The 20,321-nt window shown below is 41.3% G+C and overlaps 1 protein-coding gene across 1 annotated transcript; it reads right to left on the reverse strand.

Moving 5' to 3' along the window:
• Positions 1–2,404: 2,404 nt before the first annotated feature.
• On the reverse strand, positions 2,405–8,974 carry UCP1 (uncoupling protein 1). The gene is given in 8 exon segments (XM_068542076.1): positions 2,405–2,471; positions 2,473–2,517; positions 4,464–4,494; positions 4,497–4,648; positions 5,735–5,828; positions 5,929–6,119; positions 7,980–8,182; positions 8,849–8,974. Coding segments are annotated over 8 exon segments (909 nt in total).
• Between the last annotated feature and the right edge of the window lie 11,347 nt (positions 8,975–20,321).

Raw genomic sequence — 20,321 nt, forward strand, 5'->3', positions numbered from 1 at the left:
CCTTAATTTTATAAAATGCATCTTTATAAAATAAACTATAGCAAATATACTTAATTGTAAAACATTGGGATCAGAATTAAGAAGGGATGTCCTCTGTCACCACTTGTATCGGTTAGTTATTGCCACAATAACAACGTACAACAACTAGCCACAAAAAAAATCTCAGTGGCATACAAAAAAACATTTCCTCCTCACACGTGGGTAGGCTAGCCAGGCAGTTTTGCTAATCTCAGCTGGATTCAGCTGGCCTTAAATTGGGGCCATGGTTTCAGTTCCAGTCAGCTCCGTGTGACTAATTCATCTGAGGTCAGTGGGCTACCTGAGGCATGCTCTTTTCATGGTGTGGCAGAAACACAAGAATAAACCCAATTGCTCAAACACATTCAAGCCTTTGCTCACATCATGTATACTAGCATTCCCTTAGTTGTGGCAGGTCACATGGTCAAGTCCAACATCAATAGAGCGGGGAAATGTACTCTATTAAGAAGGGATAAGGAGCAAATCATTCAAGTTGTTACAGCAAATAAATTCAAAACTGTGCTAGAGGTCCCACCTACTGCAGGAAAACAAGTGGATGGAAAGAAAAGTTATTGCCTATAAATGATATGAGTGTACATAGAACATCTAAAAGAATTGGTGGTTGGGTATTAAGGGCAGGTATGAGGAATTTGGTGTCAATAGTGATCACATGTTGAGGGTGAGGGATTCTGGCTAAACCAATTTAGCAGGATTCTGGCTAAAACTGGGCTCTTGAGGAAATGCCCAAGGACAGGACCTAGTAGAAAAAACTCAGAGGAGCCTGACTAAAGTTTGGTAGCGACTTGTCACTACTGCCCATTGCCCGACCAGGATCCCAGCAAGTGAAGTTTTATGTTTCTTGAAAGAAACATGCTACTCTAAGGTCGTGCTTTGACTTAGTTTGGATTCTCCCAGAGTCAGGCCTTGAGACAAAGATTTGTAATTCATTCAGGAAGTGATCCCAGGAAATACGGGTAAGAGAGTGGGGAACAGAGAGAGGGACTTGAAGTCATCCCATAAATGGTTTTAGAGGTAAGCAAAATAGCTCTGTGTGTAACTGGATTTTGACCGCTCAGAGGTATTCCACCTGACGATGAGGGACCTGAGATATTCACTGCCAACTCCTATCAGTTATTGGTTCAGGGCTGCTCTCGGGGGTGTGTTATTTTCCCTGTTCTTCTAGTGTGCCATGCACAGGTGGGCAGATATGTCTCTGGTGGCCAGAAGAAGACCCTAAGAAGTACAGGTGCTGACATGACGATAGGAAGTCAGGCCAGCATCACTAAAGTGGTCAGAGCCAAGTGAGCCGTGCTGGATATTAGGGCATCTGCTACAAGACACTTTACAGTTAACAACTGGGGGGAAATAAGCAGGAGGGAAACCTCAGAAGTCAACGGGGGGAGAAACACAACAGTAAATGTAATGTGGAGCTGATTATGATGCCTGTGGGCTTGTTGGCCCTTTTGCGGCCACTCCTTGTTTTTGGCTTAAGACAAGGCTGAGCCTTGTCTTGACACTTCTTTTAAGTCCTTGTTTATTCTTTCCCTATTTCTTCTGCACTCAGTTTGTAGACATGACAAAAGTTACTACGGATGTGAATGATGAATCTGGCTTTGCTAGAAAGATGCTGTGAAGATTAATTTTCATCTCAGTTTGTTCCTCTGTCTTATCAGAGGTACCTTCTAGCTCTAAAATTCTGTGATTCTAGAATAGATACTACGATTCTAACAATGCCCAAATGAATATTGTATCTTAGAAGTTGTTATAGATGCCATAAAATATGGACTCTAAAAATTAAAAATCTCTACTAATACTATTTAAAGTGAGTTTATTGATTCTAAAGACCTCCCCTTGCTATTTGGGCAATGTTGTAATCTAGGCAAACTTCAACTCTTACATTAGATATAGATCCAAAAAGGCAAACTTTAAAAGGTATTAGCAATTCTTTACTGAATGTATTAACTGACAACCGGGTTAATAAATAAAAAGGAAACAGTAGAATTTTCTTTGATAACTTCATTTTTAAGTATTTATAAAGTGCATTTCACTCAGTTTTCCTTTTCCATCAGTTTGAATCAATAATTAAAACCTGTTAAAGATCTTCATAATCATAAACTCCCTCTCCCATTAAATGGTCAATCAAATGCAGTAACTTATCTGGACATTACATTTGCCAGGGTGTATACTGAATGTTTTGCTTTCCCTTCCTTAAAACACTGAGAATAAAAGTCACAAGAAATAGGTATTAGTTTTCCTTTGAAAAAAATAGTCCAGAGTTTCTTATCTTTTTAGTGTGAAATAAAGTGAATAGGTTTGTTTGCTTTTTTAAAATTATCCAGTTAGCAAAGATTCCCGCTGGTCTGTTCCATCCTTTCCCTGAAGATGATTAGGTAGCACAGTGCATGGTCTGCCTCGACTTCATCAATTCTCGCTTCAGCTGTTCAAAGCACACACACGGTGATGTTCCAGGATCCCAGTCACAAGAAGGAAGGTACAAATCTAGAAAAATGCATGTCACCATTCTATTAGTTTGCTCGAAATTCTTAAAGCTATTATAGCACAGGCAAGTTTATGCTTCTCATGGTGCCACTCTCCTCAAATGCAGATGCTTGAAAGTACCTAGTCTTCATCTTTCCCTCCTCTGCCTGAAGTTTCATCCAGGTGCCCTATCCTTCTTCAAAACAACAAAACCCAAATGATCACACCTATACAAATATGATCCCACCAAACCAAACCAAAGCTTGTCTCCTCCTTACCATCTTTTCTTTTTTGAAGGGAGAGGAACTTTTGTTTTGCTTTGCTTTCTGAATGGGAAGTAGGAAACTAATGGTTAAAACTAATAGTTTAAAAGAGGAAGTAAGTGGAGAAAGCAAAGTGATGAGTAATTAGACCATTTTCCAGGGTCAAGAAATGAGTGCTGTCTAGATCTCGGCAATTCTTGTCCTAAGAGGGCTTGTCAAGGATCTAATTGCATGTTGTTGTTGCTGTTGCTCTTGTTATTTTTAAGAATTCTGCCAAACTGTGCAGACCAAATAACTGATTTTTGAATGCCTATCTGCAGCAATGAAATGTTCCCAGAGAAAAAGATGTCATAGTTAAATCTGCCTTGGATAGATATTTTAGAGATCTGGCCTATAAAAGTCACCCTCAAATATTTTGTGGGGTCTCTTAACATATTTCTCCTGACTCCTGGATATGTGTGTGTTGTGTGTTTTTATTGTGGTAAAATATACATCAATTTATCATTTTAGCCATATATATGTATATGTTTATATATTTGTTTAAATAGTATAATTCAGTAGCATTAAATATGTTCTCATTGTGAGCAATCATCACCACCCTCCATGTCCAGAAGCTTTGGTCATCCCAAACTGAATCTCTGTACCTATTAAAAAATAACTCCCCACTCCCCCCCTCCCCTCAGCCCTTGGTAACCACCATTACACTTTCTGTTTCTATGATGCTGACTACTATAGGTACCTCATATAAGCAGAGTCATACAATATTTGTCCTTCTGTAGCTGGCTCATTTTAGTTAGCATAATGTTTTCAGGGTTCATCTTTGTTGTAGCATGTATCCCCCCAAAAGGTTTTAAATTTGAAAAAAGTAAAATTGTTAAATATTTACTGGTTGATAACTGATATATCTATGTTAAGTTAATTTTACAATATATTCCATTTGTATTAATATGTCATAAATACAGATTATAGTGAATTAGAACCTTTTGTATAACGTGTATGGTGCATTTATGCTTATTTCATAAGGTTTGAGGCATTGCTTTACAACTTTTAAAGGTTGTGGAATCTTGTTATTTTACCACTAGTATAATCCTTATTGAGTATATCCATAAATTAGTTCATACTATATTTTCTTAAGAAGGTAATTTATAATACAATATAATATAATATAAAAGATAGCTTTATGGGAAAATATGATTCACTAGAAACAATACTAGTTTCTAGGTGAGTGTAATCATTAAACTACATCATTTTCTATATCACTCTTCTTGATCAATGAGAATGATTTTTCTCTAGTTTTGCTTTAATACAATCTAAAAAAATGGAGTCCACTAAATTAAAATAGTAAAAATCAAATCTTGCTTTCTCATAGCCCTCTATTATGCTTTCCCTCCATTTTATAGTTCTTCTGCCCAGAGAAGGCAAAATACTGTCTACATTTCCAATAGATTGAGACCAAGGGAGAGGTTGCTGGTTTTGAATGAGCCTCTGATCAAGCTTGAGAAAATTTTACTATCACAGATTTAAATCTTCTGGCACAGTGGAATTGGTGGATTGGAGAAATTTATGGCAAAGAAAAGTAGACACGAAGTATACTGCACATTCTAAGGCTGGTCAGCTAACTGTCAATTGTTTAGATAAGATGGCGTTCCATAGCACACAGATACCCTGAACACAACATTACAGGTACAGAAGACCACATCCTACCCTTTGAAAAAAGCCGATGGTCCTTCCTTAGCATCATCATTGAGCAGTCGGACACACTTGTGTACCGTCCCGGTAGACAGTTAACAGATCTGGTTTTCACCACATCCACTGGAGAGGACAGAACCGTTGTGCAAAATCCAGCGATAACAGCAGACACAAAGTGACAGGGCACATCATCTGAAATGGGTCAGTGAGACAGGTCAACCCCAGACTTTTAGTTATCTATCAGATCCTTGTAAACCTGTTGATAGCAGGAGGTCAATGTGGATTTCTTATAAATAAATAAAAAACAGTGGACTTCCCTGGTGGGGCAGTGCTTAAGAATCCGCCTGCCAAGGCAGGGGACACGGGTTCAAGCCCTGGTCCAGGAAGATCCTACATGCCACGGAGCAACTAAGCCCATGAGCCACAACTACTGAGCCCACATGCCAGGACTACTGAAGCCTGCGCGCCTAGAGCCCATGCTCCGCAACAAGAGAAGCCACCGCAGTGAGAAGCCTGCACACCGCAATGAAGAATAGACCCCGATCGCCGCAACTAGAGAAAGCCCGCGCGCAGCAACGAAGACCCAACGCAGCCAAAAATAAATAAATAAATAAATTAATTAATTAATTTAAAAGAGAGAGAGAGAGCATTAAAAATAAATAAATAAAATACAGTAAAGAAGGTTATACTCACGTTAGAAAAAGTTGGCAAATAGTAAATGGCATAGTGGATTGTAAGTGCTTTAGGAAAATAACCTGCCACCTTTCTCTGTGTCCTTAAGGTATGGCATAATGCCTGATATATAGGCATCTAGTACTTTTTTATTGAATTAAAGTCATTGTCCAAGGAGGATTTCAATGTCTCCAGAACCTGTTAGAATAAAATTTTTAGGAACCTATCCAGTGGTTCTACTTTTTGGATGAAACCACCAAGAAGCTCCTTATTTCACTAGCTCATCTGGATATAGCGGAGGATGCCTCACTTCCTGAATTCTGCTTTATAAGAATAAGATGCTAACAGAAGTCCATATATTAGTATTAAATAAGAATAATGCCGATGTAAGAATACAGTTGCATCTTAGTTTTGTTGCAAAAAAAAAAAAAAGGTTGCAACAAAACTTCTAAAACTTAGGGTTTTGGTTATAGTATATCTATTGCTCAAAAGTGCTTATTTTTTTTAGAGAGAAAATTATTACAATTAAGGGATTCAGTATAATATGGCTGGAGAAACTCCAAGATGAAATTATAAATGTGCAGACCTGCCATGTAAAAAAGAAAGTTACCTGTTAATTGTTTTTCACAAGGGCCTCCTTCATTAGGTCATACGTTACTAGCTCTGCACAGCTGATGATGACAATTCTTGTCAGATTCGGAGTAGAACCTGGAGGAAAAGAAAGTATTGAATAGCTCCATTATATGATAAGGTGCTAATTGGATATATATGTTTTAATGATGACTAAATCCATCTTGAAGTGAGTTACCTTTCCAAAGCCCCGTCAAGCCTTCTGTTGTTGCTATAATTCTGTAAGCATTGTAAGTCCCAGTGTAGCGAGGTTTGGGACCATGTAGACGGCTTGGCGCTTGAAGTCTGACCTTCACTACCTCTGTGGGTTGCCCAATGAACACGGCCATGCTGCCAGTCGTTAGGCCCGCTGAGACCCTGCTTCCTAAACTAGCCGTTGTTATCCAGAGAAAAAAAAGATGTGTCAAGAAAGAAAGAAAAAAAATCAAGATCCAGAATGCATCTATATGTCTTTTTAATTTTTAGTGGTTAATACTATTGTGTCATTATATCTTTTGTACTTCCCTAATGCTTGTGCATGTGTTGATCATGTACTAGTATGTACTAAAGCATAGTAGGGCTAGAAGACTTCAAAGTTGACTGAAATCTTTTAAAAATTTCAAGGAAAAAGAACACAATGCCTATTTAAACAGTAGCTTAGTTCCTTCCTATATCTTGCTTAGTTTTTTCCTATATTTAGTTCTATTTTTCAGTATTTCCCAACTGGGTGGGGGGACCAGTCACCAGTGATGCTTAGTCTTCCTTCCATCAATGAGAATGTTAATTATTGGACTTAGGGATCTTAGGAAAAGCCCAGTGGACAAACTGCCCCAGTTTGGGACATCAAGTGGTGCCAGGCTACAACAGACTACAAAAGGGACAAAGATAAGAAGAAAGAAGCTGATAAAGTGATTTTTAATTGGAAATTTTGAAAAATTAGGTTACTCAAGACAGATATCATTTAATAAAACTACAAATAGTCTTAGAGCCTCATGCCTATTCCTATAATTAAATATAAAGTATGCATCAATCACATTTATTCATCAAGGACTTTCTCAGTCTCTAATTCTGTTTCCTAATCTGTATAGAGGTAATAGTATCTACCTCAAAGAGTCATTGTGTGAGATAAAATAATATCAATACAGCACTTAACCCAGTGTCTTGCATATGGAAAATACAGCAATTCTTTTCATTACTGTATGGTTGTACTCCTTTTTCATTATGCTTGGCTAGGAGCTGAGCATTTACTAATAACCATCTTTTAAGTGGCAAGATCATATGATTACAATTCCCTTCACTTTTGGCCCACATTTATAATCTTATTTTAATGCACTCATCCTATGCTTCTAACCCCTTTTCATTTCCCCATCAAGCTCCTTGGGAGCGAGACCATATTCTTTGTCTTCGCTTACGGCCCATCTTCTCAGTCCTCTGCAATCTAGCTGCCACCTCCACTACTCTGCTCATGATGGTTTTGCCAAGGAAACCCATGAGCTTCTATTGTTAGGTACATTGATCACTCCTTCCCACACTAGATCTCTCTGCTCTGTTTGGCCCTACTGATACTTTCTCCTGTGACTCTGTGAAATGTAACCCAGGTGTGTCTCCTAAGCTCTTGTGCAGACTGGCCATTACCTGTCGACACATCCTAACCTGAATTTCTTACCTTCCCCCTTAAGGCGGTTTCTATATTCCCTCCTTCAATGAATGGTATCTTTAGCTGGAAACTGGGAAGTCATCTTACATTCCCTCCTTTCCTTTGCACCTCACTTCCAGTTTTCCACCAAGTTGTCAATTACACTTCCAAACTCTTTCTGATTGACCTCTCTTCTGATTGACTGTTGCTTTATCATACCCCTATATTTTCTTACTTTCTAATTTACCCCTTTCTTCCCCTTTTTCTATATATCTTTTATACTGCTGCCAAAGTGATCTTTTGAAAATATAAATTGTTTGTGTTACTCCCTTGCTTATCATTTTTCAATGACTTCCCATCACTTTAAAGATAAAATCCAAGCTCCTTAGCATGGCCTGCAAGGTCTCTTGTGATCTGGCCCTTTCCTGCCTTTCTGACTTCACCTCTTCCTCCTCACCAACATGTCTTCCCTCTCTGCCCCATGTGTTCACACCTTGATGTTTGCTTGCCAATGTGTTATGAAGACCACCACCCTGTGTGTAACCTTTTTTTGGACAGAGCTGGGCCCAGGACATGTCTCTCTGACTTCTTCCCCTCCCGGGAACGCTCCCTACTTACTTTCTTTCCCTGTGGTGAAGAACTCCTGGATGCTTTCATAGAGGCTGATCCTAAGAGAAGCAAAGCTTATTTGTCTCTGGAGGCCAGCAGGCAGCCCGCTGTAGAGTTTCATTGGCCCTCTTGTTTTTGCCAGAGTGGTGATTGTTCCCAGGACACTTTTACACCTAACAGCACTGGAGGTCTGGCATTCGCATTGGATCTGGAAATGAGAAAGGTACAGGTCAGAGGGAAGTAAAAATTGAGTAGGGGAGTCCTACCTAGTGAGGAAAAAACAAAGATCGGCCTCAGGCTATGGAGAAATCTTAAGCCAAGATTTTTTTTGCATTGTGTTCTATTTTCAATTCCTTTTCCCTTCTCAGCAACATCTCTCCTTATCTATCTATCTATGTACAGAAAGGGGGAGGGGAGAGAATCTGGCTGCTATGCCTACTTTGAACATTTCCCTGCATCCCCACCCCACTGTCCCACCCTCATGAACTCTTCAGAACCCCTAAGGCAGTAGGACGGGAAGAGGCGCCTGTCTAAGCAGAGGAGCAAGGAGAAAGAGCCCGGCTTGGAAACTCGGGAGAAGCTGATATTCTTAGCTCTTAGAACACCGAGTGCTCCCTAACTACGGCAGGGTTTGGCAATAGTCCTGGTCATCCAGCCTCCATGACCCCCCTGCTTCTTTAGTTAATCCCGGAAAAGTTCCAGTTTCCTACCCTAAAGCATCCGTCCTGTGACAGGTCAAACTTTTCTAACGTGGCCACCTGCTCTACCTAAAGTGAGAAAGAATGGTTAAACCAAAGCCGGAGTCAAAGGGGCACACCCAATAGGGGTCCCTTCTCTGCCCCAGACACCTCCCCTTCCCCATCGCGCTCCCTACCTGTAGCCGGACTTTGGCCGTGTCCAGCGGGAAGGTGATCACATCCGCCACGCCGGCCGCCACTCCAGCCGAGAAGATCGTGACCGCCATGGTCGGGGGCGCGTCTGAGGCTGTGAGTCCCAGCATCCTGACTCAGCGCGGAGCCAGGCGCCGGTGCAAGGGGAGCAGGGCTCCGGCCCCGAAGGTGGCAGCTCTCCCTGGCTCCTCACTCCTGCGCCGCCCGGGCAGCAAACCCGCCCTCTCCGACGTCCGGGCGATGGGGGCAGTGGGCTGCCGCGGGCGGGGGGGCGGAATCCAATCGGCGGCGTCTGCCTGCCCTCCCCCCGCGCCTGGGCCGGCCACGCGGTGCCCTCTGCCCTCCGCGGGTGACTTGACGTCGCCGGCGATCGGGGGCTGAGCCGCTCCAGGTCTCCTGGCACTGGCAGGGGTGTGCCCTGGGGAGCCAGGTCCCTCCCACCGCCCCATCCTGGCTCGGCCCCTGGGGAGCCGCCCTCCACCCCAAAAGTCCTGGCCGCGCACCTGGCCGTCTGAGCCCTGCCCTCGACGCGTAGGGAAGGGCGCACAACAGCGCCCCACCCGCGCTCAGCTGGCGCGCATCTCCCCAGGCCTCTGGCGTCTTCAGGTGCGCGCCTTGGACGGGCTGGGAGGGGGCGTCCCGAAACAAGTGCCATCTCAGTGATCCTGGTAGAAAGTCCCGCCCAGCCGGAGCTCTCCAAGGCAAGAGTGAGGCTCCCCTTATCCCTCTGACTCCCCAGGAGCCTTGCAGGTACCTTCTTTGCTTGGCTTCCCTTTCCTCTCTTTTTAACTTGTCCTCTCGACTCCTTTCCAACCACCAAATGCAGCCTCGAAAAAATCCCAGGCAGAAACCAAGAAGACTCTGAACTTTTAAAGTGTTTCATTTGAACACTTTTTGTGGGAGGATGTCAAATGAAATAATCGACATACTAGAAAGCAAATCGGTAGTAAATTGCTAAAGCACTATATAAAGTGAGATATCACTGGCTCCTTTTACTTTCATGCTTAGTGGAGTGCAGTGGAAAGGGCAATGGCAGGTCGCTTGGCTCGAGGTGCAGCTCTTACCTTCTCTGTGACCCTGGTCAAGTCATCTGAACGTGAACGCATGTTATCACCTCATGCCTGTGTACTATTTTACAGATTGTAACGTGTCCTCATGTAAATGTCACATGTCATCTGGTAGACAGTACAGCTTTATGAATGACTGGGTATGAAGTCAAAGATTTTTTGGAGATGATTAAGAACATGGGGAGTAGGCTCAGTGATGGTGCCAGCTGATTGTCATGAGGCAGTTGGTAAGGGGAGGTGAATTTAGGGGAAAGGAAACAAGATCAGCTTTTAAAAGTTGTGGAATTATTTGAAGAGAAGGGTGTTTCTCATAGTTGAGAGCTACGGCAGGAAACTGTATACAACATACAAAGAGAGTGAGAAATCAGAGCTGGGAGGTATTTGAGAGTCAGCAATATGAGAGTGATAAAGGAGGGTCCACACTTTACATGGGGGTAAGTATAATGGGACTAGGGAAAGGGGTCAAGGGCCAAGTCATAGGGGTCCCCAGAGTTACGGCCTAGGAAGAATGGGCTTGTCAAAGGTAAAGTTAGGAAAGAAATAGTGAACCCAGTCACAGAACTATGGCATTTGAGAATATAATTAACAAAGTGTTGGGTCTCGACTAGTGTAATGTTTAGAAAAAAATGTCAAAAGAGAATAAAAACAAAGAAAAGATTATTGGAATTGGCTCTAACATAAATGGTCATCTTAGGGGGTGCAACTGCGGTGGAGTTATTAGGTTGAGAGACTGATGGCTAAGCAGATGGAGAATGTTCAGTATAATGTGACTAAATGTATAAGAGGGGGCATTACTCCTTACTAACTCTAGTGAACTGCTATCAGCTGGTCAATCCCCAACCCACAACCCAACTCTACCAACCCTACCCACTGTCCTTCGCAGTGATTCCATCGGTAGTGGTCTTAAAGCATAATTGCAAATTCCTCCCATCAAAAGGTGATAGTTAGTCCATGTCCCTTCCCCTTGCATCTGGGCAGGCTTGTGTGTGCTTTACCAATAGAATAAGACATAACTGGTGCTCTGTGGTTTCTGAGGCTGGATCGTAAAGTCTTTTCAGCTCCTGTCTTATTCACTGGCACATTTGGAGTCCTGGGTCATTATGTAAGAAATTCAACTTCTCTGAGGCTGTTATTGCTGGAGAGGTCCCAGGCAGGCGCTTCTCGCCCTCCCCACCAGGCACCAGACATGAGAATGCAGCCGTCTTGGACTCTTCAGATAAACCCACCTGTCAGCTAAATACACCAGGTGATCTCCATCAGTGGAGTAGGACAGAAGAATCATCCAGCTGAGCCCTGCCCAAATTCCCGACCCATGAAATTGTGAGATACAACGCAGCGGTTGTGATTTTAAGCTGGAACCGCCTTTTCTTTTTTGAGAAATTGGGAGTGACATAGACTCTTTGCCCTTTCCTCCAACACTACCTTCATGATGAGGAGTTGGACGCAGTGGGTGGGTGTAGAATTTTTGGATTTGGACTATAAAAAGAAGTCACAGTGACTTTTTGAAGGAGAAGCAGGGTAAACTAAAAGATGTTTTGTTTCCTTTAGGCACATGTTTTATTTTATTTTTTTGTCCCATAACTGATGATGTTCTTTTTTTTTTTCTTTTTGGCCGCACCTCGAGGCATGCAGAACTTCCCTGACCAGGGAGAGAACCTGTGCCCCCCTGCAGTGGAAGCACGGAGTCTTAACCATCGGACCAAGGGAAGTCCAAGGCACATGTTTTAAAAGGGCAGAGTATGACAGCTAGAGGAGAGGGTGAAATGAAAGCTATTAGAAGGGAAGGGAATGCGAGAAGAGGATCTGTTAGAAAACAGGAAATGTTGTAGTCCCAATCAGGTAAGGACAGGTAGCGAGAGGGGGCTTGTGACAGGATAAAGAGGCTGATTGATCTGAGACTGTGAGCTGAATGACAGCATGAGCTCTGGGATATTAACATCTGGCTGGGTAGGCGTGGTCAGTTAAGAGTCTTCTCCAAGAGGTAGTATGGTTTATTCAATCGTGGCTGAGCATCTGAGGTGGGCTAGGCACGATGCCAGTACTAAGGGTCCAGAAGAAGCAGGGGACCCTTGAACAGGTCACGGGAGTTCAAGATTCAGAAAATGGTTCTGGATTCCAAGGACCAGCTACCTCACCCCTTCTGGGAGGCTCTGGGAAGTAGGAGAAAGTTTGCCTCAGGTTGGAGAGAACAGTAGGGGAGAGGGTGGTGTCCCCAAAGGGTCAGACGTCTGCTCTTCCAGAACAGAGAAGTAAAGAGGTAAAGAATAGGTCAGTGTGAGTAAGGACAGCAGACCTTTTATGATGTAGCTAAGGGGTGGCAGCAGGTTCCTATTGTACTAAATTCCCATTTCCCTCTTTTAAAATTTAGAACAACAAACTGTGGTCAACCAGGAATCTCTGAACAAAACGTCTTTGTGTTAAAAATAAATAAGGATAACAATGCTGTGCATTTGAAAAATGTTCTACAGTTTCTGTAATTTTCTCATTAACTACCAGTAGGAAATATCGTGTTGTAGTTATATAGATAAATGTGCAAATGACAGAAGAGACAATTTATAAAAGAAATACAACCTTTAAAATGGGCGATATATTTACTATCACTAATAAAAAATGTACTTCTTTCACCTAGTAAATTAATACCTCGTCTCTACCAAAATTATTATTATTTTAACATTTACATGTACATTTTAAATTTACTTTTATAAATATAAATTATGAATATTCAAAATATGGTAATTATAATATCACCATGATATGAAGGATGGCATTATAAATTTGCATGATTCTTTTGGAAAACAACTTGACAGTATGCACTGAGCCAAGAAAATGTCCATATCCTTTGCTCCAATAATTCTACTTCTGGGTATCTACCCTAAAATCATTAGACAAAATATGAAAAAGTCATATGTAGGATGATTATTTCGTCTAATATTTATCACAGCAAATTAGTGGCAGTACCAGCCTCAGTTGGGATCCAGGTCTGCATGTCTGGCTTTGTCTGAAGGGCCGTGCATGTTAGTGTCTGTAAGTGTCTACTGGTGTGCACTGATGTGTGAGTGGGGAAAGAAACTGCCCTTAGGAACAGGGAGACAGTAGGGAGAGGATAGGAAAGGGTTTTCTTGGTCCAGCCCAGCCCAAAGAGAGGGAGCCTATCGAGATCCACATTAAGGAGAAAATATTCCATTTCCATTCTGATTAACGTGGCATAGCCTAGTGATTAAGAGAACAACAGACCCACGTTCAAATTCTAAGATGCTTACTAACTGGTTGAGCGTGGACAGATCACTTAACTTCTCTGAACCTCAAATGCTTCACTTTAATGATGGATATGAGTCATTAAGTTATTAACAGATCACTCCTTGTGCTTAGCACTGGATATATATAATCCTCATAATGCAATGAAAGATTATCCAGTTCGTGTACTTAATGAATAGTTATACAGCATTTGACAAGTGCTAGACACTGTTCTAAGCACTTTACTGAATTGAACACATCTAGTCCTCGTTGCCGCCCTCTGAGGTATGTACGACTGTTATCCACTTCACAGATGAGGAAACGCAGAAGCTCGGAGTAGTTCAGTAACTTCTAGGTCACGTAACCACTTCATGGTACGCTTGGGATCTATCTGACCCCCAGGCTCTCAATCACTAAATGATGCCCAAACTGCCTTCTCAATATATTTATTTATTGTTTAAAAATTTTCATTGAAATATAGTTGATTTACAATGCTGTGTTAATTTCAGGTGTACAGGAAAGTGATTCAGAATATATAGAATATATATTCTAAAGTATATATAAAGAATATATATATTCTTTTATAGATTCTTTTGCACTATAGGCTATTACAAGGTATTGAGTATAGTTCCCTGTGCTATACAGTAGGTCCTTGTTGGTTATCTATTTTATGCCTAATATATAACTTTCCAATATATTTGTGACAGGATACTTTACTATGCTTTGAAGATGTGTAATGGCTAGATATACTCAACATATTTTTTCTATGAGTCATATCAAAAGTTACCCCCAAATCGCATGAAACACATATCCTTTACTCTGTTTGTATACTTTACGAGGGGACTTACAAAGACATGAATAAACATTACAGCACTTTTGCTTTAAAACTCACTTGATTTCATTCCATCTTCAGTTGAACCTGGTGGAAGAGTTGGGGAAGGGAATAAACGAGATTTAGAAAAATGAGATTTATAGGGATTGAGGCCCAGTGGAGGGAGCAGAGAACGAAGAGGTGACTTAGAGAAGAGGACATTCCTGTCCTCAGATACTCGAAGGCATATCCATCCAACAGTTAGAGTAGTTCTGTACACAACTAAGGAAAAGACTTAGCACTGAGGAGCGGAAAGTACAGGTGAACAGATTTTAGGTAAGTGTAAAAAATGTTCTACTTTGTCAATGTGATTAGAGATGGATACTGTTTTGGGTAATGAGTTCTCTGTCACTACAGGTATTAAATTTCAGGTGATCTGGTGTAAGATTAACTCAGAGAGTCAGATTTATTGTCAGAAGGACCTGGTTTTGAATCTGCCATTTGCCATCTATGTGACCTCCGGCACCTTATTTAATCTCTTTACACTACTGTTTTCCTGTCTATGAAATGGGGACAGTAATCTTAATTATAGTGCTGTTGTGAGCACACAGTAAATAACACTGGTAAAGATCTTAGCACGGTAACTACACAGTGGTACCTAGAAAGGGCATAAGAAGTGATTGTTACACTTACATTTGTTATTAATACAGTCTGGATGACCGCCTTGCAGCTCGTTGGGAACCAAAGCCCTGTGCTAAAGGTTTTACTAACAGATGTGAAAGGCCCCTTCTCGCTCTGAGCTCCTGAGGCTATGACTCTGTGACCTACCCTGGGATGCAGTTATTATGTAGGAGAAGCAGGGCTGGATCCCAAATCTCTTTGTTGAGAGCAGCCAGGAGTGGCATGAGGGTGACATGGGAACATTCCAGCTGAGAAAGAGCTTTGATGCGCTCCAGGTGCAGGGGTTTGGGGTGTTCGGTCACTGTTCTGATGAGGACGTGGTTGCCGGGTCAGAGGTCAAAGCCAAGTTCCAGGACCCTCTCCTTCCCACATCCCTCCTCTTCCTAATCTCCTGAACAACTGGAAATTTCAGAGTGGTGCGTCCTGCCTGGCAGAGAGGACTTGGCCAAAGGTCAGGGAGTACAGACCTTGTGTGAATGTGACACAGACACAGGGGAAAGGAGCAAAGACCAACTGAGGTTATGTTGGAAACACTTTTTTTTTTTAGTTTATTTTTTATTGAAATAAAGTTGAATTACAATGTTGTGTCAATTACTGCTCTACAGCAAAGTGATTCAGTTATACATATATACATACACATTCTTTTTCATATTCTTTTCCATTATTCTTTTCCATTATGGTTTATCACAGGATACTGAATATAGTTCCCTTGTTGTTTATCCATCCTATGTATAATAGTATAATAGTTTGCAGCTGCTAATCCCAAACTCCCACTCCATCCCTCACCCATCCCCCTCCCCCTTGGCAACCACAAGTCTGTTCTCTATGTCTGTGAGTCTGTTTCTGTTTCGTAGATAGGTTCATTTGTGTCCTATTTTTGATTCCACATATAAGTGAGATCATATGGTATTTGTGTCTCTCTTTCTGACTTGCTTTACATAGTATATATGATCACCTCTAGCTGCATCCACGCTGGAAGCATTCTTTGTGATGTCTGAGGCCGTTGCTTCAAACACAGTTTGCCAGTTTCCAGCATGGCGGTGGCTCGGGAATCAGACACGGGCCAGGAAGCCCCTCAGCCTTGCGCTGCCTGTGAACAGAGCCACTGCAGGCCTGTGTGACGAGCTGTGACGAGTTGCTGATCCCGAGTATCTGGGAAAGACACTAAGAAAAAGGTGGATTTTATTTCATCCACAGCATGATGCAGAAGGGCAAAATAAAGTACTGCCTCTAAGTATTCTCACCTTGTTGTGTAAGTGTGGAACATAAAATGCTAAGGGGGCAGGTAATGAGGAACCTCCCCAGGGGAATTCAGTATCTCTTTCCTCTGAAGGTGCTGTGTCTGAAGGGAAAAGACAGGGTACATGCACTGTTTATAATGTGCACATATATTTGTGCGCTCAAAATTCCGTAAAAGCACTCTCTTTTACATTTTATCTGTGCGGTTAAAATGATTATTTGGAAACACATATGTGACTAATTTTAAGATGCCCAAATCTCACAGACAAGAGACTAAAGCTTCCTTTCCATTGTTTTCCAGTGGCTTCTAGAATGACCTTTTGATGGCTTTCCAGGGGAGCTTTCTTTGCCCTGCTTGATTTCATAATGAAATAGCTCACGTGAGGTTAGTTTACTCAGAAGCTGTCCTTTCTATGCTCTACTCCATGTTTCTGGTTCTTTGCCCTTTTGAGATGTGCCCTCTGTTTAAATCCTTTGCTAAGCTCTCTTGTTCAGCATTTCTTTTTTTTTTTTTTAACTGAAGTATAGTTGATTTATAATGTTTCAGGTGTACAGCAAAGTGACTCAGTTATATATATACAAAATCTTTTTCAGATTCCTTTCCATTATAGGTTATTACAAGATATTGAATATAGTTCCCTGCACTATATAGTAAGTCTTTGTTTAACCATTTTATATGTAGTAGTGTGTATCTGTTCATCCCAAACTCCTAATTTATCCTTCCCTCCCCCCTCTACCTTTCGCCTTTGGTAACCATAGGTTAGTTTTCTATGTCTGTGAGTCTATTTCTGTTTTGTAAATAAGTTCATTTTTATCATTTTTTTTAGATTCAACATATAAGTGATATCATATGATATTTATCCTTCTCTGTCTGAATTACCTTACCCACTTGCTGCTTGGGTATCAGAAGAAACCTTGAAGGGAGAGGAGCACCCAGGGTTGAGTTTACTTCTCTTTGCTGATACCCTCTCCAGGATCCGGGCTCCTCAAGGCCTTGCTGCCTTGTCATTCCTGCACTCCAATTTTTGCCTCTCCAGCCTGAGAGGTTACTAAAAGCTCTGCTCAGCACTTTGCCTCTTTACCACCAGTTTTTGCTCAGTTTCTCACCCTCTTGACCCTGCACTGATAAATAATTGACAAATTCTAAGGAGAAAAGCTAAGCAGCTCCATGCATATAGGGATCACCTCCACGCATATTTCTTCTTTCCAGGACCTTAGTCCCTGAAGTCTTAGCTGCCTCGATAGCTTCCTCATGTCTTATTTCAAATAGGTTTTTTGTTTTGTTTTGTTTTTATTTTTGTTTTTGGTATTTTATGCAGCTTTTCTAGTTGTTCTTGTAGTAGAGTCAGTCTGACACAGGTAGTCTATTGTACCTAGAAGCCGAAGTACTCAGCAACATATATATTTTTTTAATAGTAATCTTTTATTTATTTATTTATTTTTATATTTTTTAAATTTTTGGCTGCATTGGGTCTTCGTTTCTGTGCGAGGGCTTTCTCTAGTTGCGGCAAGCGGGGGCCACTCTTCATCGCGGTGCGCAGGCCTCTCACTATGGCGGCCTCTCTTGTTGCAGAGCACAGGCTCCAGACGCGCAGGCTCAGTAGTCGTGGCTCACGGGCCCAGTTGCTCCGCGGCATGCGGGATCCTCCCAGACCAGGGCTCGAACCCGTGTCCCCTGCATTGGCAGGCAGATTCTCAACCACTGCGCCACCAGGGAAGCCCCTCAGCAACATATTTTTTAAGGAGATTAATAAAGGTGAGCAGATGCTTGATCTTTATGGTATTAGAAGTTATTATTTAACTAGAAAAATTAAAATAGACTCATACCTTTAAACATAAATTAGTTTATCTGGATTATGAAAATTGATTTGTACTAGAAATCCTTAAGAATACCAAATGATCTGAAAGAAGTAAAGCATCTCCTTTACATACATTCTCTGAGTTTTTGGTTTGCATATATGAGGCATTCTAAATCAAAATCTATATGAAACCAATTAGTCTGTACTGTACTCTGCAGCCATAAGCTTACATTTCAATGCCATTGGTACAAATTGAGCCATTTTTACTGCCAGTTAAAAACAAAAGGGATTCTTCTTACTGTAAATAGTGAGAAGCAGCAGAGAAGTTTAAATTTCCATTTTTAAAATTTGTCTCTATTTTGAGCAGCTTTAATGAGTGTAAGAGGGTAAAGGTGTATATTGCTGTTAATATTTTACAATTTGATCATTGAGAAACTTTAGTGTTTTTGATTATGGTATTGATATTTTTCCCCTCATCTTTAAGGATTAATTGCTTGCTTTATAAAATTTCATTTTTATTTGTACTTTGTTTTTTGATTTTGTTAGTAAGGGCATATTTATTTTACTTTTAAATGTTTAACTTTCTGGGTATTAGCATTGTTTTAAAATATTATATTCAAGTTTATGGTTTTTAATGGTTTCACATTCTTGTTCTACTTAACATCCACTTTTCCATTAGTGTTTTGCTACTTATTAATTTTATGTTTTAAAAATTTTCATAGCTTTAGTATGATAATCTCTAGATTGGGGGGTGGGGCAGGGATGGATTGGGAGTTTGGGATTAGCTGATGCAACAAAGTCCTACTGTATAGCACAAGGAACTATATTCAATAGCCTGCAATGAACCATAATGGAAAAGAGTATGAAAAAGAATATGTATATATATATATGTATAACTGAATCACTTTGCTGTACACCAGAAGCTAACACAACACTGTAAATCAACTATACTTCAATAAAATAAATTTAAAAAAATACATTTCCATTTTTAAATGAACTCTGATGTTTCTTGGGGGTGAAGTGGCCTGTGGTCACAGAGAAGATAATAGGAGGATACTCCCCTCCCATCTGTCGAGTGTGTACTAAGGAAAAATACTCAGGACATAAGCAGCTCGGGGGGAAGGCTGCCTGGGGGATGTAGAGAAAAGCACTGTGAAATACTAGCAATTCTCAAAGGGAAAACTTGACTATTAATATTTATGCCAAACACATGTTTTGACATATCACAAAAGGTCCAAAACTCTCAGAGTTTCTTGTCTGGAAATCAGACAAGCTTGAAACTGAAGATGGCCAGATCCATTTTTATAACATCAAATTGAGTAAAGGGAATTGGGGAGTTTGAACTGGTTAATCTTTGCGATCCTTTTAAATATTAAAATATTATTCCATCCCTATGGATTTTGCTGAACTGTGGGTAGAAGAAATTTTTGCCGCTGTTACTACATAAACCATTGAGAGCTTGGCACCCTGGCCATTTTGACCTTATTCCAGCCATTTGGGCTGAAGTAGGATAGTCTGGAATTTGGAGAACACTTTGTCATCTGCCTGTATTTCTCAAGAGCCTGAGGCTACTCATACAGGAAAAATGGCATGATTGTGGCAGCAAGAAGTGCCATGTGAGTGGCACATGATGAGGACAGAGAGGCAGGCTTCTACTAGTATAAGGAGGGGTTCAGGATAAGACAATGAATGCATGACCAAAATCTGCTCAACTTTGGGTTAGTAGAAGGGAAGTGTCTCTGGTTTCCAGAAAATAAAACCCAAATGCTCTGGATGGGAGTCCAGTCTTCAACTATTCTAGGCTCCTTAGGCTGTTTCCAGTCTAAAATAAGATTAAGTCTAAAGAGCACATCCTCAGTAAGTTTTAAAATGTTTCCTCTTTGACTAGTGGTAGCAAATACTTGACACGTGTGCTGCTATTTCGCCATCCTGCACCGATGGTGGAGCTGGGGAACCGATCATGGCACTCTTTTTCGTGAGTCTAGAGAATGTCTCAGAATCCTTACACATGTAATACACAAGCCAGGACCTGGCTTACAGGATAAAACCTGTCAACCATGCCCGTCTTAGACATTAGGCTTGAAATCCGGTCACCACTTTCCACAAGGTGAATAATACCCAGAAGGGTTTCACCCCAGAGGTTAGAATCATTAGACATTGGATGGTAAACAGCATTAGTGCAGGATCCAGTCTTACAGCTGGATTGCCCTCCATCCTTGCCCTGACCCTACTTATGCATCGTGTTATGGTCTAACAAATCCTTTATAAACTGATTTTTTTTAACATCTTTATTGGAGTATAATTGCTTTACAATGTTGTGTTAGTTGCTGCTGTATAACAAAGTGAATCAGCTGTACGTATACATATATCCCCATATCTCCTCCCCCTTGAGTCTCCCTCCCACCCTCCCTATCCCACCCCTCTAGGTGGTCACAAAGCACTGAGCTGATCTCCCTGTGCTATGCGGCTGCTTCCCACTAGCTATCTGTTTTACATTTGGTAGTGTATATATGTCCATGCCACTCTCTCACTTCGTCCCAGCTTACCCTTTCCCCTCCCCGTGTCCTCAAGTCCATTCTCTACGTCTGCATCTTTATTCCTGTCCTGCCCGTAGGCTCTTCAGAAA

Source organism: Eschrichtius robustus, chromosome 4, assembly GCF_028021215.1.
Source record: "Eschrichtius robustus isolate mEscRob2 chromosome 4, mEscRob2.pri, whole genome shotgun sequence".
Taxonomy (NCBI): Eukaryota; Metazoa; Chordata; class Mammalia; order Artiodactyla; family Eschrichtiidae; genus Eschrichtius; species Eschrichtius robustus.